The sequence below is a fragment of the Centroberyx affinis genome, unplaced genomic scaffold (assembly GCF_046629955.1).
Source record: "Centroberyx affinis isolate AG114_WGS23_722 - 3 ecotype Tasmania unplaced genomic scaffold, CSIRO-AGI_Caff_v1 ptg003856l_1, whole genome shotgun sequence".
In the NCBI taxonomy this organism is placed as follows: Eukaryota; Metazoa; Chordata; class Actinopteri; order Beryciformes; family Berycidae; genus Centroberyx; species Centroberyx affinis.
The window spans coordinates 175,512-203,432 of record NW_027281703.1 but is presented as its reverse complement, the minus strand read 5'-3'; the positions used below and the strand labels follow the sequence as shown (position 1 = coordinate 203,432).

The window sequence follows — 27,921 nt, the reverse complement described above, 5'->3', positions numbered from 1 at the left end:
CACAAAGTGCTTCAGAATTGTGTTTGCCACAGATTAGTCATGGTGCCAAATAAAAAAACAAAACAATAAAGCATTTTGAGTGATATTTTAGTGATACAGAAATACACAATTCTCAAAAATTTGCTTTATTCACAATGTTGTGCTGAAATATAGTGTATTTATAACCGGGAAATGGCCTCAAGGTGTTGATTATCAGTTGATTAACAGAAAGGAAATATCAGGTAGTATTAACAGTGACAGTACAGGGGAAATGCATCCAACAGTGCAATCAAGGACTCATCAAATAACCCATATCTGAATTCTGTTACAGAAGTAACCGCTTACATATTTCTTTCTACTTACTGCAGACAATTCTGTTCAACTCCATAACCTCCTGAAATTCCTCTACTTTCTTAGTTCATGTATCCACTCACTCCACCATGCATTGGTAAGAGATATTATACGATTTATTAATTGAAAAGGACGATATAAAATACACTTTTAGAAATGCAAACTGTGATAAAAATAAGGGGCCAAGCAAACAATGTGTTACAATGGCTATTAATTAGGGCAGCCCAATTTTAACCAGCTTTCACCACAATTTTAGCAATGGATGTCACTATTAAACCACCGAAACACCTTTGATACACAAGAGATTCTCATTGCCACTTATCCTTCTCTAAAGTTATATTCAATAATGTCAGCCAGGCCTAATTTCTCTCATTTTCAGAAGGCAAGAAGGAAAAATAAATGTACTTAAATGTTAAATGTGGGGGTGTGGGATTTTATCTGCATTATGAAAAGCCCTTATGTTGCTTTGTGGGCTCTAGTCTGAGACACCACTCTGTTTCACCATTTTGTCATGCTACAGGTTTATGAAGTGTTCCAACTAATTTGTAAGACATGTTTAGAAATTATAGGCACCACTTACCACATAACTGATAATAATACTGACTACTAACAATCAAACAAAATGTGGAGCAGGGTGCTCTAACAGCAGGAAAAGCTTATAATACAGGGATATCCATTACAGGAAGCAAAACCGTAGCTAAGATGATGCACACTGAGTTCTCATGTCCCTTTAGAGTCATTATGAATTTAACCGTGATTTATCACAATACAGAAACTATTTGGAAGCACAGTATTGTGTCCTAGTAAAAAGGTGGTTTGTCCTTTGCTTAGGCAAAGGACAAACCACTTAGGCTACTTATTTCTGTGTCAAATGCAAAGAAATACATACAACAAAGGTTTATCAGAACTTTACATGTACATTAACTGAGGGTAATAAATTAAAGCATGCATTGGTAGGCATCTAGAAGAGCTGAGCTTTCTTCTTCATGTCATTGCGCTTCCAAAGTGGAAGTCTGTCAAATTCCTGAATCTCCATGCCAAAGATATCAAAGAACAAACCCGGGGCCAAGTGACGCTGCAGAGGAAAGCAGGAGAGAGTGAAAGAGAAAGTTAGTGTGGAAAAAGCTGCACAGACTGACATTAAGGCAAATATCTCAGCAGTGGCAGCTGAAAGTGGCAACCGCCTACACCAAGTAACTTTTTAATTAAACATTTTTATTATAGGAGTAATACATTTTACACACTCTCTAGCATTATAATTTTGAAGAAAATAAAAAATAGAATTAAAGGTATATTAATGGTAATTGAGTTTTGAAAAACTTTTTCTCCAGTGCAAATCTAGGTAGTGTGTCGCCCTCGCCCCTTATTGGCTAGCCACTTCTGCATTTCATCTGCTGTCTTTCACTTTACCTCAAGCCTTGTTCTGTCAACATCCTTGGGAAGCTTGACACGTCCTCTGTTGGTGACACTGAGCATTTCATATGGGTACACCTTGACAGAGGAGAGAGTGGTTGAGTATGCCATGCAGGGCGATTACTACAAATGCATATTCTCAAAATGAAAAGAAACACAACATGATATTTTGCACACTGTATGCAATGAGTTGATGAGATGAGAGTTGGGGTTGGAAAGTCATGCACCATGCAAGTATGCATTTGTTGTAAAACCACTGCATAATTAACACTGAGCTTCTGAATAAGATATAAAATGAATATTGTCAGAATAACTAATTTGCCTAGGTTATATTATCTTCGTTTTTTATGACTACCCACAAATGGAATCTAGTACTTAAAGCCCCTGGCAAGGCAAATCCGTGATTTTCTTGTAAATATGTAATTTGTGGTCTTGAATGCATATAAAAACTGTATACAAAATATGAAAATTCAATTATACTCCGATCGATCGTTCCAAAGAAAAAAATATTGTCAACCTCCTGCCACTATTGGCCTATGTGATAAAAAAATATATATATTTTCACAGGCAAGACTCAAGATAATGTGATCCTATCAAGGTGACAGGAGGTCTGTAATTGAGGTGAATCGCAGAACAAAATGTACAGCATGTAATTATGATCAGGTGAAGGCACTCAAGTCTTCAAGATGTGACTGTAGAAAGACTTCTACTCTAAAGTCTGCAAAGACACTTTTCTGCCATTATTCTTGTCGTAGCTACTTTAGTATGGAAGTGAATAGATTTTATTATGGAAGTGAATGGGAAAACTAGACAGGAGAAACTCCAGTTCAGTTGCATATTATCATATTATAGTAAGGGGAAGGTGATCATTTATTTTTTCTTTGACACCTCAGGAACTGGACTCCAATACCATCACACAGTGAATCACAATTTCTATGCTAAGCTCATAAGTCTATCCTACTTTCTCAATGTATATTAGCCCTGTTGTCAAAAAAAAAAAAGAAACAGTCTAAATGATATGAATATGAATTCAGAGTAAAATATAATTTGAAATGTTGACCAAATATTTGCCAGAAACATAATCATAATTTAGCCCAAATGAAACCAAAGGTATGTAAATCTTATTGTACATTGTTATGATAGGAATAACATACATCAATTTATAAAAAAAGAAAAAATCTAATTATTTGGACTTTAATTTGGACGTTTTATGTGGCAATTTGCACTCGATAGCATCTTAGAATCTAGGACACTGAGCTACTGTATATGCCTCTGCTGTATATTATTGTTAATCTTAAGTGCAATGCATATATATATTTTTATGTGGAGAACATTATATGCCTTTGTGGTGTGCACAACCTTGCAGAGAATTGGAAAGTGTTGAAATTGATATAAAACTGGTGGTATAAACAACAACATACAAATAATACTTGCTTTTGGTTCCAACAAATTAGGCATAGACACTCCTCTGTCCATTCGTGCTAATGGACGTTGATCGTCATGGATGAGCTACAGAATGGAGCAAACACATGTAATGGGAAATTATCTTGGCAGGATTAATCAAAGCTACAAGCCAAATGCCCAGATCAAGCAAAGCATTATTTATAGAGCGTGTGAACAAAAAACATCCATGTTTAGCGTCTGATATTTGGTGAAACATGCATTGTGGCTATAAATGAAGAATGTTTGTTTTTTCTTTTTATAAAAAAAACATCCATGTTTGTTACTGTCTAAATACTGTTTAGGAGCAGTAATTAACTATACTTCCAGGACTCAACTATAACAGATAGTTGTTCTTTGATACAGTAAATTATGTAATGGGTGCATTACATAAATGAGAGGGCCGTTGAGTGTAAATCAAAAAAGGACGATTATGTCTGATTTCTCTTAGTCCAGTGAAGGATTGAATTGAGACTGAGTTGGCTGTAGACTTCATCTTGAAACATGCTGGTGCAGACAATGAGTGGGGAAGTCAGTCTCTTGAAAATGCAGTAAACCAAACAGGGAAGGGCAGCATGACCCGGCATTCAGGATCGTAACCTAAAGTTCCTCTCACATACCTTAAAATCTGAAAGACAAGGGAAGAGGTAACACATTTATATTTAAAATACTATACAATGAGGTAGATTTGTAGCAAATAACGATATGTAGGCTAATAAAACATACTTACCCCTGACTCCATGACTTAAGTCCCCATAGCTGTTGTACTGTGAGAATTCAGTTGATTGTGGCTTTATGAGAGCAAACATATTAAAAGATAGATGCATTTAGTTTTCCTGGGACCAGTAACTGAACCTGTAGTCACAGACACTTGAAAATCTGTGTAATTCAGGGCCTGAGTTACTTGTCAGGGGGAAAGTCAGTTCTGTTCAGTATAAATCCACTCAAGTAGGTTGGACTAACATAGGTTCTTTAGTGTCACCCTAAAGCTACACAGTAAAAAGCCAGAGAAATGCCATTTTATGTTCTTGCCTGTGTCCCTTTGAAAGTAAAAATAGTCACAGTGTTTGCAGGAGGTGCAAATACTGTGGGGGGTGAATGCTTGATGAAAATAATCCTGGTGGATTATTGTGCTTGGCAAATATTCAAAAGTAAAGTCCTCCAAAACAGAGATTTCAGGAGCATGAAGACCAGCCTGAGTAGAGTCAGACTGAACAATGCCCTCTGTTTTGGTGTCATTCAATTGTGATTAGCGAAGCAAGGCTAAATTTAAATTCAGGATGAGTGCATAATATTTAAAAATTGTATTGCAGTGATTCTACCACTGTTGCAAATGAAGCATTATCCTAAACAATTGTCAGAAATTAAAACGTTTCTACATGTTGATGATATTTTGTTCTGAAATTAGGTCTAACTGCAAATTGTTACACTCATCCATGTGCTCTCTTTCATTATTAACTTATTTACAAAAAAGGGGGCATTTTCAAAAATGTATTTGCCAATCGTTGCCATTGAAGAATTTGAAGTTATGCTGTATTTGCATAGGTTTTGCCAACCCATACTTTTAATAATGACTAGTGTAGTTCTCTGATCACCAGCAGGATTGTGAAACCACTAAGAGGAAAGTAATGCCAGACCCTGAATCACCAAGAAATTTGAAAAAGTGGGCATGACATGTACTAGACTAAACTCATCCAGGCAATTTAAATTGTAATACATTTTCAAAAGTTCAAATTCATAAAGAGCTAATTAAGTATAAATTAAGTAAAAATGATTTTCTTACCGGATTGGGGCCATTGCGACCATACCCAGGCAAAGAGCATGTTTTGGATGTGGAGGAATTTGGATCTGTGAGAGAGTTAAACAGCAGGTAGATTAGGACTCTAACTACAGTCAGGCTAAAAATGAAGACTTGAAAGGGTTTACTCTCATTGGATCTATGGTAACCATGCATGTATTAAGCAGGCTGGTATTATAATATTATGCAATAAAACTTGCAAGAAGTACTATCTTATCATTTCTATGTTTTTCTATGTTTTGGATTGCTTTTCTAATGAAATGTGACAAATAATTCATCACTTTAAGAAACTGTAATATTTTACAATTGTAATGCACCAGATGCAACCAAGCGATAAGTCATTACAAGTCATTTTTGGATACAGCCTTAAACCATCACTGCCTCAACATAATCCTTTGTTGCTTGCAGTTTGTCACAATTTTAAAATATTGGCATGTAAGACTACAGGGTAATGGAGGGTAGGAATCATCTTACCCTCCATTACATCAGAGCTTAAGAAGGTCATGTTAATGACAGCCTCTGTTGTCAAAGGTCTCAGGTGACTTTTACCACTCAGCTAACACCAAACAGCTGGTTCTACATTTCAGGCCAGACCCCCTCTGAATCTTAAGTAATTGATAGAATTATTACCAGTTATGGAGACGGAGTATGGGATGTTTGAGCGCTGGCCAGACACACTGCAAGCGTACCGTTCTCTGTTAACGTCTTTCTTCAGACCAGACTGGATGTTTAACAAAAAAATGTACAGAAATATAAAAATGAGAAAAAAGTGATTGAGTGGGATTGAATTACCATATAATCAGGTTATGTAATACTAGTTTCATGATTAGGTTTATGGAATAGGGTGTTTATAATCATTCATAGTGTAAAAGTATATGTGCCAGTAATTTCCCTGGTTACATTGTTGTGGCACTACATCACATCAATGTGACTGTCTCACCTTACTGAGATGTTCCTCTTGCATTTGCTGACATTTCAGATAATCCGCATCTTCATCTGGTGATTGAGTTCTCCCTTCTGATGCTAACAAACAGCAGCCAGCAAAGCACAATTTCATACAAAGTTTGATTTTTGTAATGTTCTGCATCAAAATTGAGTATGTATGATTCAGTAATATTGCAAAGAATGACATGGATCTGCAACAAACGTCAAGAGGAACTTGAGCTGTATAATGTCCTGCCATAATCACCATCATATTAAACATAACCAGTTATGCTAATGTAGTCATTAATTAAGCTAATGAATGCATTAATTACCAAATATTTCTATGTCTATGAGTTATAGTGTTCACAAGAATGTGTCTACACACAGACAGACAGGCAGATAGACAGACGTCACCATGATGACATCATGTCCCACATACCATGTAGCACCATGATGGCAGGACATAAAAACATGCATTGAGTGCATTCACTCAAGTCAAACCCATGTTCACAGTGTGAAATTACATAAATAGAGCAGCAGGATGCAGGTCAGACAATGAGAATAAATCAATGATGTGAGAACGCACAAAGACACACAGACACATACATTATAACAGTACAGCTGGGACAACAATCAGTTACTTTAAACATATTTCTTTAGTATTTGTATAAAGTATTAAAAGTTTACTTGAAAGATAAAAAGGCATACCATGCTGTTTGTATATTGGAGGCTTTCTATACATGTTGAAGCCTTGGTCTGTAGATAAAAAATAAATGCAGGGTCAGCGTTGACCATACAGTTGGTAGCCATTGTGGAAGTCCCACTTCATGCATTTATCCTGCATCTCTCCTGCATTAGCACTGCTGATAATTCATATACAATAGAAGCAAACTATTATATTGCAAATCACAACTCTAGTGTCTCTCAACCAACTAGCTACCAGACCATTTCTTATTCTTGTTTGGGGTGGTAAAGAGGGCAAAACTTTTCAAACAATTACTCCTGAAAATTCAGCAAAAAGTGCAGTAGTGGTTCAGCAAGAATGCAGTTTTAAGTGGGACTTCTAAGATGGCTACATTTGTATTGCAGTGTTATCACAGAATACAGACCAGACCATGAAAAAAGATGCTGCCATGATGTACATGGAACAACATATTGTCATATCCAAAAACAAAAAACAATAAAACACAAAGTTAATGAATTCTGAAAGGCAGTTCCCTCACCATCTGACCAGATTTAAAAAGGGGGGAGATAACGAGGAGGCATAAAAAAGAGGAGAGGGGAGAGGCAAGAAAGTATAAATTAAAAATATAGAAAGGAAAACAGAAAGGGCAGAAGAAGTGGAAAATACAAAAGATGAAGGGAAGGGAAGAGAGAAATAACATTTGCAGAAACCAGTCAAAGTGCATATTCATATCGGGGCATTTCCACAAAACATAACACTCCGCACACTCCATTTCAGTCATCCTATTCAGTCCAGACGATATGTATGAACACAGACTCTAACAAAGCCAAAATCCAGAAAACTAGGGCATCTGCATCTGCTCAATAGGCAATAAATGGGAGGCTGATTTTGCTGACAGAGTCACCTTTAACATCTTTCCCACTTCCCACTCTAGCAGCTGATTTTCCATCTGACAACACAAATTCAAGTTCTTGTTTTCTGGTTTCTTGCTTTGTCAGAGTGATATTGTTCTCAAGTATTGATTGGACTGTCTTACAGGCAAATCATACATGAACCCCTCAGTTGTGTGGTATTCCTCTTAAATTGCAAGCCCTTGTTATTGTGAGAGGCAGACAGTGTGTGTTCTGTGCTTTAAGTATAGCATGATGATCATTCAACGGATGGATGACAGTGAAGAGAACACAGCAGATATGAGTTAATAGAGTTTGAGATTGCATGCAATTGCAGGGTCTCATATATGTGCTTAGATTTCATCTGCAATTTTAGCTTAGGATTTATAAAAAAAAAAAGGCAATGACTGAATAATGTTGCACACCAACTTCTATATATAAATCAAGTGCCTCAGGATTGTCAGTACATGTGAGTGATTATTATGTGAGTTTATCCACAAATAAAAAACAGGCTTTAAAAAAATCACAATACCTATATTTAGGTGCCTCATAGCTCTTTCATGCCTGTTATAAATAGGCACTGCTGCACAGAAATGTGTGAAGCTGGGATGAGGCATAGAGCACAGAGATCTTTTTTTTCACAAAAATCAAACTCAAGGTTTATAAATAACTACTTTTATGTGGATTCTAAGAGCTCATTCAAAGTTTTTCCACTTTCAGTGAAAGCATTTTGAGACCCTTGGGTGAGAGGAAAGAACACCAAAAAATAAGAAGAAAAGTTAAAGTAAAATACACAAAACAGGACAGGAGAGCAGTGGAACCTCTGAAGGAGGCAGTGGGACACACAATGGTACATATTGAATATTGTATATCCTGTATAGGGCGCAGGCTGCTGCTCTGTCTCCTTCCTGGGATGTGTAAATGTTCAGGGTTCAGAGAGGGAGTTGGGGTAACCTGCTGGGAGTCAGGGGAACTTCGTCCACTAGGTGGCTCAGCGCCTCTAAACAAAAACAAGTCCTGCTCAAGAATCACATCTCCCTCTCCCATATCATGCTCCACTACTTGCTGCACTGCACTACATCCTCCACTGCAATATACTCTGGGCTCTGACCCTTGCACTTTCTACTATTAGTTGTTTGTAATGGCAGTGATCTAGAGATGTAAGCTTATTCTGCTGTTGCAGTCATTGTAATTTTTTCTAGGCAAGAACGTAAACTAGATGCCTAAATTGTAAAATATAACAACAAACCAGAAGGGAAGAAATAACAGGTGGGACAGTAGATGAGGGAGACAGGAATTTGCATAAGAACAGGATTTAGGACAAACAGACGTCAAGATGTCTCTTGTTTTGCCCAGCAGGTCCCAAGCAAGAGGGAGATTGGCCTAATTATTCCATAATATCCCACCAAAGGGTGCTCTTGGTGCCGTCCAGTGTTCAGATGTCACTTTTGAGACTGTAATGGAAAATTATATCATGTGCTTATAATTTTGATAGGTACTTTCCTAAGTTGATTTTGGCTTATCAAACCTATCTCTGTGACCGGGACATGACCCTAGCCAAAAGGGAAACTTCTGCTATCATACTCAGACTTCTGCTATTGTTCAGACAGAACAGACAACAGAATATGCTATTTAAAGGGAACTTCATCCTTTGTCTGTATCAGTCTGCATGAGTTCTTGTATGCTCTGTAACTGATCCTTCCCTGCGCAGAAAAGCTCAATAAAGAATAACCAAGAGTTGTTCAAATTCGCCTTTATTACCAGAATTTCCATCACAAGACCATGGGAGTTAGGGAAAGGATGATGGAGGCCTGCTCCGCAATACCTGTGTTTTCCCCAAGGGAGAGCATTGGGAGGACAAAGAGCGATCACCCACTGACACTGGACCTCTGCCAGTATGTTGTTAGAGAAAAGGTGGAACACAGTATGTTCATACTGAAGATCAAATTAATAATAGTCATTTTATTCTGATTTCCAAGGCTGACACTAATTACTATTCACACCCTTAATGTTTTGATGAAAATCACTCAATTACAGTAATTTATTTTCATATCCCACAAAGAATTGCCATAAGTATATTCATGACTGCGTCCTCATGGTGATAATAACCTCTATCCTGTAGTGTGTCAGTTGATATCTTAGCACTTTTTATGGCAATGCTTTTGCCTCTTTAAGTATTTTCATTTGTGCAATTAAAGATGAGTGTTCGATAGGAAGCTAAAAAAAAAAAGTGAGATGGAATTGAAGTAGTAGGGGTCAGGAGAAGAGATGCAGAACAGGGTGGGGAAGGAGCAGGGGGGCTTACCTTTGGTGTGAGGGAGAAAGTGGTGACATAAAGGGGAAGTGGGGCAGGTGTCATTGTTGCCAGGGAAAAAAGAGGGACAGAGCATCAAGCCTGCCAGTCATTCCAAGGAAGAAGTGGCAAAATAGGAGGTGGAGGTGGAGAAAGAGTAAGAGAATCGGGAGAGGAAGAGATGAGGAAAGGTGGGGAAATTGAGAAAATGTGAGCAGAGGGGGGCATCAGTGTCCTCGCCTTTGAAATTCTTTGAAGATACACCACACAGGAACATTTTACTGTTGTGAGCTCTTCTCACCTGGCCGATGGAAGTGTTGAGGTGATCGTGACACGGTGGGAGTGTAGCTGTGGCGATTGTACAACGCACGAAATCCAAAAGCTCCATGGCTTGCAGATCTTGGTATCGTGAACTTTTCCATATCATAACACCCCTTAAAAGAAGAGAGACACATGAGCCAGTGTAAAATATACAAGAGTTAGAAACGAATTGTGATAGTTCTATTATTAGGCTATTAAATATCTTTTATATTAACGGGGACCTGATAGTTGTGCATAATACCTATTTCATTTATATAATTATCCTGTAAATGTTTATGTTTCACCTTAACTGAGTAAAATGAATTCAAATCCCAGAAGCATAAATATTAGTTAACTAACATACTTACCTCAGTAGTTGTAGTAAGAGATAAGGTCCCTGGTAACTATAACAAAAAGACAGAAAAAATATTGTACCATACAGCCATGTTAACTGGAAAGAAACTGAGCATATCATTGCTGTGGGGTGAAAACCTTGTATCTCCAAAACATCAACTTTTCAGGAACTAAACAGACTTGATCTTAGCTTGACCACCATGACGTTTTGAGTTTATCTAGTGGGTTTTGAAAAGGTTTCATAAGCCACATGCTTGTAGAATAGAGGAACCATCTAATCTTTCAGCTGAAGTTAAAACATGAAAATCACCAAAATTGGAGTTACAAAGTTTTCACATGACAGCAGCAATATTAAAAGTTGCAGGAGCATCAGCTCAGTTCTTAAAAATGAAAAATGTAAATGTAGACAGTAGAACAGGACATCCTGTACTGTCGGCCATTTGAGTTGGAGTTTTCTGAATGCAATTTATTTTAATAAAAAAAAACCCTTATCATTGAATATTTAAATTATTTTGAAATAGAAATGCTGTGCAAACAAGAAAATGAAATAAGGGACTAGTAAGTCAAGCCAAGAAAAAGAAAACAGCAAAACAATCACACGCACACACATATGTCACTGGAGACAACTGGAGCTCCAAGGGAAGTTACCTCTGCAGGCCTTTGCCTGTCCTGTCTGTTTCCTTTGTTGTCCAATGTAGAGTTGTTCAGAGACCCATAGGATATCATATCAGGATGCTCTATATCATATATAGCCTTGACTCTGGGAATAGCTGCTAAGTCTCGGTAATCAATGATCTCATTGTCTACTTTTGCCTGGGATCAGGGCAGGGAAAGAGGGTTGGGGTGTAGAGAAGGATACACAGGATGGAAGGACAAATGGAGTAGAGAATATGGGTTAGGGCAGGTGAAGGGTCAGAGGTCGGTTATTACATCACTCCAGGGAAGAATTAAACTTTATTCCCACAACACCACATTGGTTGAACTTAAGCATGAAAAGTGGACATTTTTTGAAAAAGCAAACCAAATAAATCCAATTAGTTGTGTTTCTGACAGTTCCTGCAAATTGCCTCCATGTAAAGTATTTCTCAGGCTTTGAAGTGGATTAAGGCAAATTGGTTTTTTGGCTCACAGTTCAAGAGGCGTGTTGGTGGGGGTAAAACCAAGGAATATCATGAATCATAGGAGGCTGGGTTGAGGACAAAAGGACACTGGTTGGGTTGCCTTCATCATCTAATTCAATCTGAATTGTAAATATATTCAAATTGATTAAGCAAGATAAAACTAGCATACCTAGTTCCAATCAGTCAAGGTAATACTGAAATATATGTTTACGGAGAAATGTACTGGATTTTAATTGGGTTTTCTTTAAATGTTTTTTGTATATTAATCTAAACGTATTTCTTCATTTATTATCAAACGGGAATATCTTGAAAGAGACACACTGTTTCGATGGGACTCTCCTGTATGAATAAAGGATAAATGAAAAGCAAATCAACCCACGATGAATTGTGCACCACGGAAGATGCTGAGCAGGTGTTGCAGACAGTACTCACACAGATAGAGTGACCGGGGGAGCCTGGAGTGCTTGAGCCCGGTCTGGAACAGATGCTCTCGGATGAGGATCTAGTGGGCTAAGAGAAAATAGTTATGTTAATAATTTGACTTAAAGGATGGTTCATGAGAAATAGCTGTTTCTGCTTCAGCTCTGGGGTTGGCAGACAGTCAACTCCCATTGTTTTTCTCTCCTACTTTCACTACACTCCAACTTGGTCCTCACATCTTGATCAATCTCATTCTGTGTCCCACGTGGGTAAAGGCGATCACAAGCCAGCAATGTACATACAGGACCATTTTCTTCACTGAGGAGTGCCGAGTTGCTTCTATTTCTCTTGCTATGGAGAAGTCTGTGCCTTTGTTTTTCTTTTCTCCTCCTTGAATTTGATTTGATTTGCTAATCAGCCAGCCTGTTGGGAATTGCCTTTGTTAGAAGCCAGCTATACCAGTTACACACTGAGCATTATTGGAAGGGTTCTTAGTTAGTTTGCTTGCAAAGCAATGCACTTCTCTTCTTCCTCATACTTATGCTATCCTTCTGCTTGTTCTTCTTCCATCTAAACCAAGTCGTCTAACTACTACTTCTTACTTTACACTATAAACTCCATTCCAACAGTGTATGACCCTTGAGAAGGTGTTTCCACTGTGAAATGTCAACTGATTTGATAGAAAGAGAACTCCAATTGTTCATCGTGCTTTCATGTGAGGCAAGCGAGTGCAGTTAGCTCAAGCGGTGAGAATACAGCCTGCTCACTCTAGGAACTCAATAAGCGCAAACCTCAGGCCTGCTCACAATATTAACCTTTAGTTCACATGGGGGAAATAGAAATCAAGACAGGGTGTTTTGGGTCTGATGGCCGGGGAAATCTGGGAAGGAAGAGAATTGTACAAAGAAATTACATTGTATGGCTAATAGCATTTATCATTTAGGATAACAAATTACACACAGAGCTAGATGTACACAACTTACTTTGGGAAGTTGCCTGAATGATATGATGTCAACTTGGTATTGCCATGATAGAAATATGTGTGCTCCATAGTGCTGCCTCTAATACATATTTAATTGTGTTTCACACATAGAAATGTGAAGTTGAGAATGTCTAAATGCACAAAGATGTAAACGGGGGTAAGTCTGAGGAAGCTTACCCTGTATCTGTCCTCAGCTCTGCTGCTGTTTCTACAGTCTGGGTGCCACACTGTAGATCCTGTGGAGAGAGAGACTGTTAGACACCATGCTTTGAGGGGAGAGTTCACATCACTAAGCGCCTTGCCCTTGTCAAAAAAGCTCTTCAGCACTTTAGGCTTTGGGCTTCACAATCTGCCCACATTCACTCAGCCCTCTGTAAACTTACCTCATGTAATGAACTGTCCCACATTGGGCATCCTTGTAAAAGACTTCCAAAGTCCTCCACACGATAAACCAAAAAGCTATGAGTCAGCCAGAATAAAACCCTCTGTTCAAGGGAGATAATTAGGCTTACAAGGTCTCAGGCAGCACCGTTTTGCTACATATCACACTCTTCAAACTGACCTTGCAGGTACATTTCTTCTCCTTCTGTGAACATGTGGTCGCAGCGGCTGCATCTTGCACAACTTGGGTGATAGTGTTTGTCCCCTGCCTGTGGAAGATGTTAAAAAAAGGGAAAAGCATCAGCTGAGCATGTGCATATTCAGAAATCACATTACAGTTTGAGGAGTGCACATGCGCAGTCCATGAAAGGTCATCTTTGAGAAGTCACTGACAACCACATATGTAAATAATTTGAGATGTAATGAGGAGGCCTGGGGTGGAAATGGGTTATTCAAATCATGGACAAACACTCCTGCCCCACCATCCCCACAATACGACAGAGAGAGATTGGGTGACTGTAGAATCGAAGATGTGTCCCGCTGCAATCTGATGCAATGCTTGTGAAATGCATGATTTCACCCAGATGAGAGCGTACTGCAGTCCTTTTGCTATTGTTACTGTGGAAATGTAGCAGCGAGTTTCCTCTCATAGAAAAATGTTGACAAAAATTCATATTTTTGCATGGTTTACGTATTGTTCAAATCAAGTCATGCTTATTCATAAAGAGCTTTTGACGTGTGTGTGTGTGTGTGTGTGTGTATTCGTGTGTGTGTGTAATTGACACCTGGATAGTGGATACACAGCATTTAGGAGCAGGACTCTTTATTAACAAAAGAGTAAACATTTCTTACCTCTAGGACTTTCCCAGTTATGAACCTCTGGCATGCCTCACATTGTACCCCAAACTGGATCTGGTAGTCTCTCTCGCAGTAGGGAACACCATCCCTGAAAGGTAATACACCGACAAGTAAGAAACAATGTATGTATTAGTTGTAATATATAGTAACATATTTGCTAATTCCAATAATTTTTCATTGGCAAAACTTTGAAAATGAATTTCACTGCCTTTCAGATATCTTGGCATCCATTAGTGTAAAATGTATGGGAGGTAAGAAGACACTAAGGAATAAGAGAGGGTGTGATTTGTATTTACTTGCTGATGTATTCTCCACTCAGCACTTTGCTGCATGCTTTGCACTTGAAGCAGCCCAGGTGCCACTGGCCACCCAAGGCTAACAGGGCCTGGCCATTCTTGATGTCTCTACCACAGCCATTACAGTCTGAAAACACACACACACACACACACACACACACACACACACACACACACGCTTAGCTTTGTAAACACAGTGAGGGTGCAAACACTGGGGTTGAAACACAGACCTCTTAAATAGTGGAATAAATAAAAACCAAACAATAAAACAATTAAAGCGATAAAAGGAATGCATCAACATTCATTTGCAAGTCTGGTGTTATTAATTCTACTTGATCTAGTTCTGCTAATTACCCAGAGATAAACAAAACACAATGTAAAGGGCATAAACATTCCTTTTTTCAGATTGTACATTTTCACTGAGAAAAGGCTACAAAGAGCCTATTGAGTTCCACAGGAATGTGCGCCTTTGTTTCTGTATGTACATGGATGCACGAGAACCATGGACCATGGTGTGTGGTTTAAGGATTTTTAGAGGGATGGGGGGTATATTGTACACCTTTAAACAACCACTGTCTAATGTCCAATGAAACACACAAATCTGGTAAATTATATGTGGCACACTCCTGTACGTTATTCAGAGCTACTGCCTTTCTTCCTTTTGTATGGTTACATGCAAAGACATCAAAATCACAGTGTAAAGCCAACAAAATGTTTTTGTTGCTCTTAAATACAGCAAGTACCTTCCTTCTAAGTGATGTACATTCCTAGAGATAGATCCTTATGTGCCATGGGTTTTGTGAGTCTGAAACCTCTAATAATCCCTGCAGTAATATCATGGTGAGGTGCATGAGGTCGAGCTGAGGTGGAGAGTGGAGTGCCAAGTCTTTAACCCAAAGTGCTAAGTCATTAACCCGGCATGATCCCGGGTGACATCACTGAAAGGAGGATGACCGGATTTACAAGGTAATGTAGACTCACAGTGTTGTGAAAAGAAAGTGGGGAAGTAGACCACTGTACCAAGTTCAAGTTCACTTATTTATATAGCTTTTTATCACAAGAATGTCTCAAAGGACTTTACAGAGAACAAGCCTAATTAGATCTAACTGATCAACAATCAATCGTAGAACAGAATGATGTAAGACAAACACAAGGAAACAGAACAAAGCACAAGACAAGCAAGTCTACCTATTCTACATAGCTTAACCAGGCACCACCGGCCTCAGACGCTCGACGCATACAAGGAAAAACTCCCAAGAAAACCCTATTAGGGCCATTTACTTAGGCGGGCCAAGTAAAAAGGGATCCTGATGGTAAATGACCAGCGTGGAAACAGTGTGGAAAACATGCCGGAGCTTTTCCTCAGAACAGGAGGAAGCAGAATTCCACCCAACTGTAATCAAAGATGTGAGGACGGTTTCACTCATTGATCATAAAGATGGACCTGGATTGAATTTGATACATTGAGATTCCTCCCTTGCTGCAGGAAGAGCATCGTCTGTGGGCCTTCTTGTTTACGCACAATATGCTCTCATCTCATTGGAGTGTGTTGGTGTCAGTGGTCCCCAGGAACTTGAATGACTCACCCGGTTTCGCAATTCAGCCATTGATCTCAAGGGGCAGATGAACAGATGGGCTCCTTCTGAAGTCAGTTCTTATCTTAACAGCTTTGAGAGCGCTCAGCTTCAGCATCACACCATGATGCAAGGCAGGCTCCCTCAGTCTGTACATGATTTAATCTTTGTTGCCGATTAGGCCCACCAGGGTGCTGTCTCCTACAAAGGAGGGTGAAGAGTTCACGTCCCTGTGATGCATGTGTGCTCCCAGCAAGAGGGCTGACAGATAGTGGGGCAGTATTGAGATAGAACAGTTTGCTGTGGCGCAGGTCTTGAATCGTTCTTGAATTCGGGGATAAACTCAACAAACAGGCCCCTGGCACAGGAGCCATAAGTGGCCGGTATAAACCCAAGTTCATTCACTGTCTGTTTCACCCTGTAAAAACCTGCAGGGTGTCAAAGAGGGGATCTTTGTTGTGACTGAGGACCGTGCCTTTGGCCTGAGGTCAGTGAGGCTGGAAACCTTGTCCTTCTTGGGAAAGGGAATGATTGTAGATGATTTGAAGCAGGTAGGGACATTGCTTATGGACAGTGAGCATAGCTACAGATACAGGTGAAAATAGTCCAGGAGTTGCCTAGATTAAAAAAAGTATATACTCACTATTGGAGTAGCTGATGTCCTTAGGAGTGGGAAACATGGGTTGGATGCAGCGCTGGCAGAGGCAATCTTTTCCACTGAAGGTGACGCGATCTCCAGCAGGAAAGGGTCGTCTGAAAAACAGAGAAAGAGGGAGAGGATAGTTTACATCTAGACAGACCACATGGGAATGCACAGACACCAACATGTATAGGTATGTGTCCTGTGTGTTTTTACTCTTACTTGCAAAAGGTGCACACAAAGCAGGCCGGGTGGTAGGCCTTCCCCAGGGCCGTGACCACTTCTCCCTCCACAAATTCCCCACAGTTGTTGCAGCGTGTGCCATGCAGCCTCTGGAAGTCCAGAGGGCAGAGGTAGTCTCCACTCTTCATGAAGAACCCTCCCTGAGCCAAGTCACAGCCACACACTGCACGCACGCACGCACACACACGCACACACACACACACACACACACACACACACACATACAGGAGAAAACAGAAAGAGATGACAGTTTGGTAACAGCATAAATGAATAACAAAACAAACAACACTGTCCTGTATCTCTTTTAGGATTCAGCTGTGACTACACATTTCTCTAAATTACTTGGCTGTCTAACCTTAAGTTTCAGGCAGTGTTTCTGTGTGTGTGTGTGTGTGTGTTTGTTAGTGTACGTGTGCACATTTGAGTGTGTGCTTGTCAGTGTGCATGTATGTGTGTGTTCACAAAGCGTGGGCTCAGAGCCTGACCACAGCCTGATCAGAGCAGTGACAGGGTCCTGACAGGCCAGCAGCACTATCTCTCAGCTTGTTCAGAGTCATCTGATACTCCCTCGTTTCCGGCACTGTCCCTCTAAACATGCCACAGTCCTGCCACAATAGAATGTACTGAGATGCCAAGGCCGGATTTAGGCTGTTCTATTCCTATCCTATCGCGAGTGACTCACAGTGTGCACTATTTTTATTTGAAGCATTGCTTTTATTAAGTCTGAATAAAGCAGCCTCAAACTTGTTTCTACATTTGTCTAGCCCTATTGATTAATAATGTCACGAAAATGAAATACAAACAATACAAAGTCCCTCACTGTCAAGTACTTGATCAATTCTTGCTTGACTGATAACATGGTAATGAATGCATGAGAGTGAGGGCTGCCTTAGCTGGTTAGCTGTGATTTATAAAAACAATGGAGGGATGGATGGATGGATGGATGGATAGATGGATGGATAGATAATAGTAACATTATTACCATTGTTGTTATTGTTATTATTATTAAAGACCCCATGAAACGGCAACTTTACTTCCTGGATTTGATGCATTTGTTGTTGAAACAGGGTGTTGGGATGGGACATAATGTAGTGAGGAATCATTCAAAAGTGTAAACCAATGGAATATCAGTCTTAGAGAGAAAGGCAGTTTTATTTGTTGGGGATTGTTCACAAATCTGATGGTTTTATTGGTAATAGAAATTAATATTTATGCCTACTGGTGCAGCATGAGGTCACCATGAAAGATACTGTGTTTTCCAGGAAGTAAAAGTAATGGGAGTTCATTTCATGGGGACTAACATCTGATCTGAGTCATGAAGTTAGGTTTGACTTGATAAATATTTCCTAAACTAAAACAGTCACCCTATGGGCATATGAAAGCAATTCATACAATTTAATATTGTCAAAAAAGTCAATACATTTGAGGAGACAGATCTCTTCATTTAACGTGCCATTCATGGCCATTCATTTTCAATTCAAAGTGAAACACTCAAACTGAATCAGCGAGGCAGACAATCCCTTTCGGTCCCTCAGATCTTCCCATTGTGAAATGATTGCAAGCTTCTCCGCTCTGAAAATGCTTCTTTGTTTTCTCTGTGCTGTAAACACCATCGCTATGCAATGAAAGGGCAACAATATGAGAGGCCTGTCAGTGCAGATTAGCAAGGACAAAGCTTGTTGAAGAAGCACAGTAACACTGGTAGAAGACTGTCTGACAACCCAATCTCACTACATCCCATTATAGCTGTAGAATATTTTGTGGTTAGGGGCAGTAAATTGAATTAGAAGGTATTCTCAGTCTGACATTGTTTGACAAGTCTGCTAAATTTAAAGCTAACATACTGAACAACTAGACACTTTTCTGCTACCTGAAGTTTCAAACGTGACCTGTGAGATTATAGTGTCCCTGTAGATTGTTAACTTTTTATGTTCAAAACATTTTTCTAAAGAATACTGTACAGCATGTAAAACTATCAGTGTTCATTTAACCCTGTAAGTGTCAAAATCAACACTGGCCATGTTTATATAAATTCAATCAACACTTATTAACACTGGAATATTTGCTGTGCACCTTGAGCAAATTTGTATAATCCTAATGAAAAATGAAAACCAATCCCAGTACTCCAATCCTACTGGGCACTGACAATGAACCAGACTGTTCATTGTCAGGCTTCTAATGATATTAATGTGACAGAGCTGTCCTTTCTCAAAAGTGATTCACTCACTACATGTCTCCATGACAACCACCAAGACTTACCTGCAGTGCATGTATTGAATTCCTGTTCATTGGCAGATTGCTACTTATATTTCTCAGGTGTCTAATGTGATTGAGGTGTGATTGAGGTCTCTCCACTGCTGCATGTGTCCCTGCACTTACACATATCAACACTACTCACCCTTGCAGGTAAAGCACTTTATATGGAAGTGCTTGCTCTGGACTCGCAGCACCTCTCCCTTGCACGGCTCCCCACATCTGAAGCACTGGATGACCATCTTCCCTGCTGGAGGACAGGAGTAACGGGCATCCTGAGCATGAACCACTACAGGAGAGGGAGGACTCATTGAGTATACAAAGAGTAATGAAAAACAGTTGAGTCCTAACCTATCCATTACAATCTGTTGTCTGTAGAATGTAATACAACTTTCTGGTTTTGCTGTGCCTAAAAAAAAGGCCAATGAGCTTGATCTGAACTCATAGAGATAAATGTCGTTCTCAACCGGTAAATGTTCTGTATGCACATTTACAATGGAGGGAATAAATCCAAGGCAAAGCTGCTGAATGTGTACATTTTCCAATTCATGTGGCTGGAAAACACTCAGTAGCACAATCTTCCGTCATTTCGATCAGCCACAGTGTAAATGTACTGTGAAATTAGAGTTTAGAGTATTAGTGCTTTAGAAACACGAAAAGCAAACAAGACACAATAGAAATGCGAGACATGAATCCAAAACAGGTTACAGAAGAATATAACAGGCAAATACAGCAAGAATAAAGTAGATATGAAACAAATTATATAAAACCCTCTTTGTGAAAATGTGTTTAACAACAAAATGAATGATTGGTTGCACAGAAACCGCATTTGTCTATACCCTGTCACACTTTCAACAGTGACTAGAGTGAAACAGGACAAAATAAATACATGTAAGTAAAGACGGTGTGTTTTGGCAAGGCAAAATACAGCACAGCACAGCGGAGGCCATGGCTGTCACACATGCACAGTAAAGAACATTAACAAGCTCCTCACACGCAGAGCAGAGCTTGTCAGGATTCGTTTTACTCAGTGCTCTCAATGCTCTCTCTCTCTCTCTGTCTCTCTCTCTCTCTCTCTCTCTCTCTCTCCCTCTGTCTCTCTCTCTCTCTCTCTCTCTCTCTGCCCCCCCCCCCCCCCCCCCTCTCTCTCTTCCATACAGTAGGTCTATGTCTCATCCATTTTCTGCCTGAGCAGCTCATTACAATTATCTCTCAGTATTGTCCTTTCAGTGCTTACATAACTGAACTTAATATGCAAACCCGCTCTGTTTTGGCACAGAAACACACACTCACACAAACACATGTACTTCCCAAATCAATCAACAATGAAATACAAATGCCACCTCACAAACACAGGCAAGAGCTAATGAACCAGCCATGATTTTTCTGCTGAGAATTGAAATTCATTCTGACAACACGATCACTAGAAATATTATACTTTGTGTTTTGTCGGAGCAGCAGAACTGGTGGCCCTTGTGTGCTAAACCTGGACCTTGTGTCATAGCATTTGGTTTGGGAGAAGAAAACTATAGCCTACCCTTTCCTATCGACCTCATTCCCTCTCCCTCTATCTCTTTCATGTTTGTATGGCAAGCAGCGGATGCCTTTACAATCTAATCGTAGCTCACTTGAAAGGTCCTGAATGTGATTAGCAGAGGAGAGGAAAGAATGTGACACGTTGAGAGCACTCTGTCTCCCTCCTGTCCTCAAATACAAATACACAAACACACATGACTTAAATCCTTTCTTTTCTCATACACTGTTGGCTTTTCATAAGTGCCTGCTCTGCCCCCCCCCCCCCCCCCCCACCTGTCTCTCTCCCGCTCTCTTTCCTGTGTTCCTCTCCTCTCTCTTCTATGTCCAAATACAGGTTACCTAAGGTTATTATCTGCTGTGGCTTTGCTTACACAAGGCTTGCAGGAGTGAATCCCAAATTCAGCTCAAAGGTATGTAACAGGAATCGTGTCATCCTCAAATTATCCCAGCTGCTCTAAAATGGATAATTTGTGCCTGAAATTATTTAACCCGAGCAGGACAATTTCCACACACCTAAAAGGGAAGTTGAAATGTTTTCCGATCTTGAAGCTTATTACCGTTCTTAATACCCAATGCAGCCTTGCGAAAACTAAGAAAATTGAGTCAAGCATCATTGGTATGTGGCCCCTCGTCTGCCCCTCCACTGGAGAGATTTGTAACCATGGTAACAAGCATATAGCAACAAACTAGATTAAGAGGCCTTGCGTTCCTAAATGTTAAGATAAAGTTCACTGCAGCCGACCACACAGCTTTGGAGACACAAGCCAAGCCAGTGTATGTGTGGTGTTTACGCGATAAAAAACTCACTGTGGCCTGATCAAACTCTGCAATGCACACACACTAGACCATCCTGTTGGTAAGACAGTCTGATATAAATCCTTGGATCTTAAGGCCAAAACACACTTCTCAGATTACCAAACAATAATTGATCAATATGTAGAATCTCAACAGATGATCACTGAGCTCAGAATAAAGACATCTTCAGAGGGTTTTAGACACCAGGAAACTGAATTTGTGATGTGAAATGATACAAAGGTTTGTAATTTACAAACAGCCTTGCAGTTGACAGTCTAAATTAACACTAAAAACATTGGAAATTGTATTGCAACCTTTAATAAAAGCAAAATAGAATCAAGCATTTTTGGTCATAGTAAGAGAAAACCACAGTTTTTCAGAGCGCAAGTTAGCTAATTGTCAAATTTATAGAAAAGAAGAAACTCAGGTCAAAATATAAATTAAAAATAAAATGGCAGGGACTTCTTTGGTGACCATGATCATGATCTTGTGTTGTGTGAATGGTAAAACTGTACGATGTGTGCTGTCAGATGGAAAGATTCGAAGAGTCCAAATCTCTACCAGCCACAACACTGTGTACTCCTTGATCTCTCCCAGAACAGTATGGTGTTAAGTATTAGCAAAAGGTAGATTTAGAAAGACAGCAAATGCAGAGAAACCTGAGAGGGACAGCTAATCACAGGGGTGCAACCATCTCCAGCTAGGAAAATCTCCATCTGTGTGTGTGTGTGTGTGTGTGTGTGTGGTGGGGGTGAGGGGAAACCTATAATAAGCATCTAGAATAATGAATGTAGATGTAAGTATTTACTTGCATCTAACATCACATATATAAGTAAAAATGTAATGAAGTATGTAAGTATATATTTTAGATACTTAATTTAGGCATTCTCAATATAACGCTGTAAATAAATAAACCATTTCATACAATACAATGAGGTCACAGGATAACATTTCCCATGAGAACTTATAACACAAAATTTACGAGACAACATAAAAATCTTGGGAAATAGGAAAATGTCTACTTTGAAAAAAACCTATAAAAAATTCAGTGGAACTCCCCTTTAGTGTCTCTCCAATGATACAGTAGGAAATATAAAATGACTACAAGTGACTATGCATGTAAAATGGTTATCATCCATGCTAAACATGTACGTGCTCGTGGTACTGTTAGGCTTTGGATAAAAGCATCCACCAAATGGCATTTGTGTGATGAATATATCTTTGGAGGCTTCTGAGACTGCGCTGCTCCTAAAAGTAACTCAGATGAATCTGATCTCTTGAACAAGAGTTTAATCCCATGGTTTGGCAGAAAAAGTGTCGAGGGGTTGGCTTTTAGGCTTCCTCACAGGAACAATTCAGCGTAAAGACATCTCCTGGCTGTCACAGGCAATCCATTGCTAGTTCTATTGGCCGTGTTACACAAGAGCTAAAGTCTATTCCAAACAGGTAATACGTAACTCCTCCTCTCTGTTCAGGTGCCTGTTAACATCAGCACAACATTTTAGACAGGCTTCAACCCCATAGATTAATTTCCCCGCCTAAACACATTTCTGCCCAACTAGCTGCTGAGACGTTTAATTTCGAGACAGATAAATAGTCATTTGTGCTCCTATTTCTTTAGGCGCCAGTTAAGCTGTTTGACAGTTGGAAGTGCTCATTTTCTTCTTCTCTTCTAAAATTTTTGACACAATTTGTTGCCTCAGTTATATGCTACCCACCTCAGGAGGTCAGGAACGGGAGCTCTTATGCCAACATTAGTTCTAATGTTAGTGAGCTGCCTAGCAAATGTTCAAATGTTAGTAGGTGTTATATGGGCTACAAGTCTGTTATGTCATACTGTATATGTATTTTCCATAAACTGCAAGTATAAGCATAATCAACGTTTTTGTGTTTCTTTAAATATCCTTATGTGGATGCGCTCTGTCATTGTCATTAATGTAATTCGATGTAACTAAAGATCTTTAGTAACACCTAAGCTTCCTTACTGCCATGGCAAAGTTTTTGATGAAGAGGAAAAGGAATGAGGGTGTATAGCTTTCACCAGCTTCCATTGATCTTAGGTACCAAGAATTTTGGTAAAATGTATAGCTTCACTGCCAGGGAAGTTATCATGTATCCACACTGTGGGAACGCCCAGATGTCTTTCCAATGATCCAAGTCAGTTCCTATACCTTCACTGAGTATGGCAGAGACTATTTCATGCCCCACAAATGACCCTGCACAGGTACTTCTGTCCCAAATAGAATTTTCTATTCCTCTGGAGCTTTTCCATCAATAATGGATGCCAGACTGATTTTGAACTTAGACAAGGTGACTAGGGTGACGAGGGTGGGCGAACATATTTGATTCAGAATTGGCTTAACCACTACAAAATAAAGCTCAGTGTCAGAGGATTGTAAGATGTAAGAGTGGTGTAAGAGTTCAAACACTCTGTGAATCAGCAGTCAGTCTTCTATTCACTGTCAACAGAGCAGCTCCAAGTTTCTTGAGGACATCAGAGATTAAAGTCTTTGTTGAACTGGCTTGACACCAAGTCGAGGCACGTATCTCACTGACCACTAGTTAAGTGAAATAAGTGAGAGTCATTTTTTCCCACTGGGTGATGTCACTTACTCCTGCCTACCCGCTACCCACATAATTGCTATGCAAGTGAAAGGAACTTATTTCACTAATTTCACTTTGACTAAAGATTCACTGCAGAAGTGACATTTCAGCCATAATAAAATATCCATCTGTCTTCTGTTTTCATTGGGAAATATTGCAAAAATAGAATACTTACTGCTTTAGGGTCTTTAATACCAACAGACTGCCCAATTCAGTAGTATTGCTAAATTCACATGCTGGTCTTCACCAACCATGATGCTCTGATTAGCTGTGACAGCTGTGCTTGCACTCTTCCCCACTTGGAAACTACAGTCTTTATCTTGGCTCTCTAGTTTCTAGCTTTGGGAGTAGTTTGGGAATAGCTCATGTAAATAAATAAAATATAATAGGTATATCATAAAATAATGTGAATTGTGTTTTCAGGATGCATGTGTATGTTAATGCATTCATGCAGCCATATCATAGCAAGGACAGTCTTTACATCTCTTGCAAACATTTCCTTTCACACAGCAGGTATAACTTTATATCTCACTCTACAGGAACAGTGAGCAAGGTCTGCTACTGAGATAATTCTGATTGCATAGCAGACTCTTTTACAGTACACAAGTCTTTGAAAAAGACTCCACTTTTCTGATCAATTCAATAAAGCAGCCAAGAAGATTGGCTAGGATTGGATAGAAGATTTGAGTCTTACTTTCCATACACAAACACACACGCGCACACACACACACACACACACACACACACTCACTGAAATCAATAAAAACAAATTTACAAATTCGTTTGCTATACTAAAGTTAACATAACATTACTGGTGTCACATTGGTTTTCAGCAATCAGACAAAATAAGAACCATGGATGAAGCTGTGAGTGTTTCCAGTCAGTGCAAGAATCGTTACACACTCACACACACACACACACACTGATACACACTTAAGACACATACACAAACCAGGGCAGATATTCCTACAGACACAGCTCCACATGTTTCCAACTGAGACCTCTGACATATGAACTGACATATGGTTCAGCTCCTAGTTTATTCTATTCATCCAGTTTCCTACTAATACATGTACAGTATTTCAAGGCAAACACAAGTATGCATTTCAACAAGCATGTGTGTGAGCACAAACACATACGCAGATGCTAGACTCTGCATATATTTCATTAGCCCACTTTACCACTGCCCATAATTTGGTTACAAATAAAAACAAAAATACAGACATAAATACAAACACAAACATGTATACATGTGCATGCTCTCTCGCTCTGTCTCTCTCTATTACACACACACACACACACACACACACACACACACACACACACACGCACACACACGCACACACATGCTCCCGAGAATATCTACCTTTCTCTTTCATGACCATTGGCTTCTGCCTGTCTGTGTGGGACGGCTCTCACTGCAGTGGATCAGAGTGAGGAGAGGAAGGACTAGACTGCTATAGTCAGAGGAAAAAGGGGGTGGTCCGAACGACAGGGAGCAGCATGTGAGCAAGAAGCAGTGTGTGTGTCTGTGTGTGTGTGTGTGTGTGTGTGTGTGTGTGTGTGTGTGTGTGTTTTCAAGACAGACAGTGAGAGAGTAGGGTGTTAACTGCTGCTTTGCTCTCCTTTCCCCCTCACCCATGAGCCTACATGTATGTGTATGTGGAATACAACAAGAAGCAGTGGGAGTGCTGGCACCTAAGGACACTATTATTTTCTTTTTTCCTTTTTCAAATTTCCCTCTATTTTACATCATTTCAGACTCTGAATTCTACATTTAGGGTATAAAGTACATCTGCATAACTTGCCACACTATGATGAAAGACTGGCACACATGAGGTGGCGCACAGAAAGCACACAAGAAGGCTATAAAACTAGCTGTCATTTGATCTCTGGGAACTTGTCTTATAAGCTAACCTGCCCTGCTGGAATGAAAATGTTTCTATTTGAGCCACAGATCTACCAGGATTAACCACAGATCTGTTCAATGTTGAGTTTTATGTGACTGATGCATCATTGTGGTTGTTTACAACAAACAAGTTGAATGTAAAAGTAACCTCAATGCGATAGAAGCTCTTTTGTCTCAGGATGAAGTGTTTTGTTTTTTGGTCTCAGTGAGTCTCTATAGAGTCTATAGTTTTGTGGACATAATCTATAAAAAGACAGTTGTATATTTATAACTTCACCAGGAAACGTGTGTGAATGGTGAGGGTGATAGGGTAATAAATCCACTTCAGTTTAAAACATGAACGAATGTTAGAGCAGAAGACATTAACTCCATTTTTAGCCCCAGGCAATGGCACTGACAGTGTGTAGGATGTTACTTTCCATTCATAAGGTAAGCTGGCAGAGAAATGAGTGACTAAATATGAAACTGTTCAAATGAGCAGTATATAATGGCACAAAGTCATACTGTTACACTGGAATCATAAGCTTTATAAGCTTTTTGTTGAGTCTCAGCTGTTGTCGACCTGCAAATCCATTCAACAGTTTTGGTCAAAGGAACCATTTATGGAATAATATAAACATCTGTGGTCTTGCACATACATCTTGATGTATAATATAGATTATATAATAGATTGTTAATTTAAGATGGGTTATCTTCTGTGGATGGTGGTTGGTGGTCCACATTGCATTTTTCTTCAACTTTCGTTTCTCTTCCAGACATTAATGGCTCAAGAAACACTCACCAATAATTACCAACAAATAACATTTGCTTATCTTCGTTTAACTTAGAAAACATAAGTATTGTAGCCAGTAAGTGGCCAAACCAGTCGACTAGTAGAGCGCTTTTGAAGTGAACCTTTAAGATCATTTATGTTATTTCCTGCAGACTGTCAAGTAAATATACTGTGCTATACAATATCTTGCAAAGTATTCATCTCAACTAAATGAGAGAATTTTAGATTAAAGTCAAAGATCAGTTATCACAGCACAGCAACATTCAACAAACCTGAACTCCCTCATTTATTCTGATTTAAATGCAAGATACAAGATTTTGAGGGTCTGCTCTATCATGAAATGTAAGAAAAAGTCTCCTCAGTTAGACAGTCACAGATTTGACAATGTTGTCACATATTTTTTTAGTAGCATCAGTTTGCTAATATTCAACATATTCACCAAAACATTTTTAATCAATTCTGAATCACCACTGTTGAGCATTAACAGCTTTTTGTCATATTTGACTTCAACCAACATATTTGTCACAGTTATGGCCATAGATTGTAGCTCATGAAAGGAATAAGAGTCGTTGATGTAACAACTTGACCAGTGGTGCTACCTCATCTAAAAAATGTCACCCATAGAAACTCTTTCAGGAAGTGAGCTGTTCATTACCTGCCATCTCAGCTGGTATGCCCACCATCTTTTCACACAGGATGTAGTCGTTGGGGTTGAGGAAAGGAAGCTGCTCCATCATGGATTGTTTAGGAATAAGGTAGAGAACCTCCGCAAGTTCACCATCCTCAATAATCGACATGCGCCTGACAGAGTTCTTGCGCTTGACTCGGTCCAGAACTACCATCTCATCGCCGCGACTGGAGCCACAGATCCTGCCGAGGCTGCTGAGGTTAAGAAGGTTGGGCATGTCGATGCTGTGGAGACTTTGAGCCCAACAATTCGGGCTGCAGATTGACTCCAAGTGAGAAACCATATAGGAAAACCTCTGAGGAAGAACTGGGGAGCAGCTGAAACTATAAAAAACAAACACAGAGCAGCGAAATGGCAAATCCCTTCCCTTGAATCTCAGGTGTTACGTTGCTCTCTAAGACTTTGTGACTGACTCAGCGTGT

At 39.5% G+C, this 27,921-nt stretch overlaps 1 protein-coding gene across 1 annotated transcript; it reads right to left on the bottom strand.

The window, feature by feature from the left end:
- Window positions 1-468: 468 nt before the first annotated feature.
- LOC139662646 (actin-binding LIM protein 1-like) lies at window positions 469-27,716 on the bottom strand. Its single transcript, XM_071541355.1, has 21 exons — window positions 27,467-27,716; window positions 19,341-19,484; window positions 16,922-17,105; window positions 16,703-16,812; window positions 14,486-14,612; window positions 14,184-14,277; window positions 13,513-13,600; window positions 13,128-13,186; window positions 11,981-12,058; window positions 11,052-11,240; window positions 10,442-10,477; window positions 10,075-10,207; window positions 6,614-6,661; window positions 5,909-5,998; window positions 5,612-5,722; window positions 4,967-5,031; window positions 3,914-3,974; window positions 3,804-3,811; window positions 3,178-3,252; window positions 1,741-1,821; window positions 469-1,405 (listed from the first exon to the last, which is right to left on the bottom strand). Exons 1-21 carry the CDS (start codon window positions 27,714-27,716, stop codon window positions 1,292-1,294), a joined length of 2,145 nt encoding a protein of 714 aa, XP_071397456.1. The 3' UTR covers window positions 469-1,291.
- Between the last annotated feature and the right edge of the window lie 205 nt (window positions 27,717-27,921).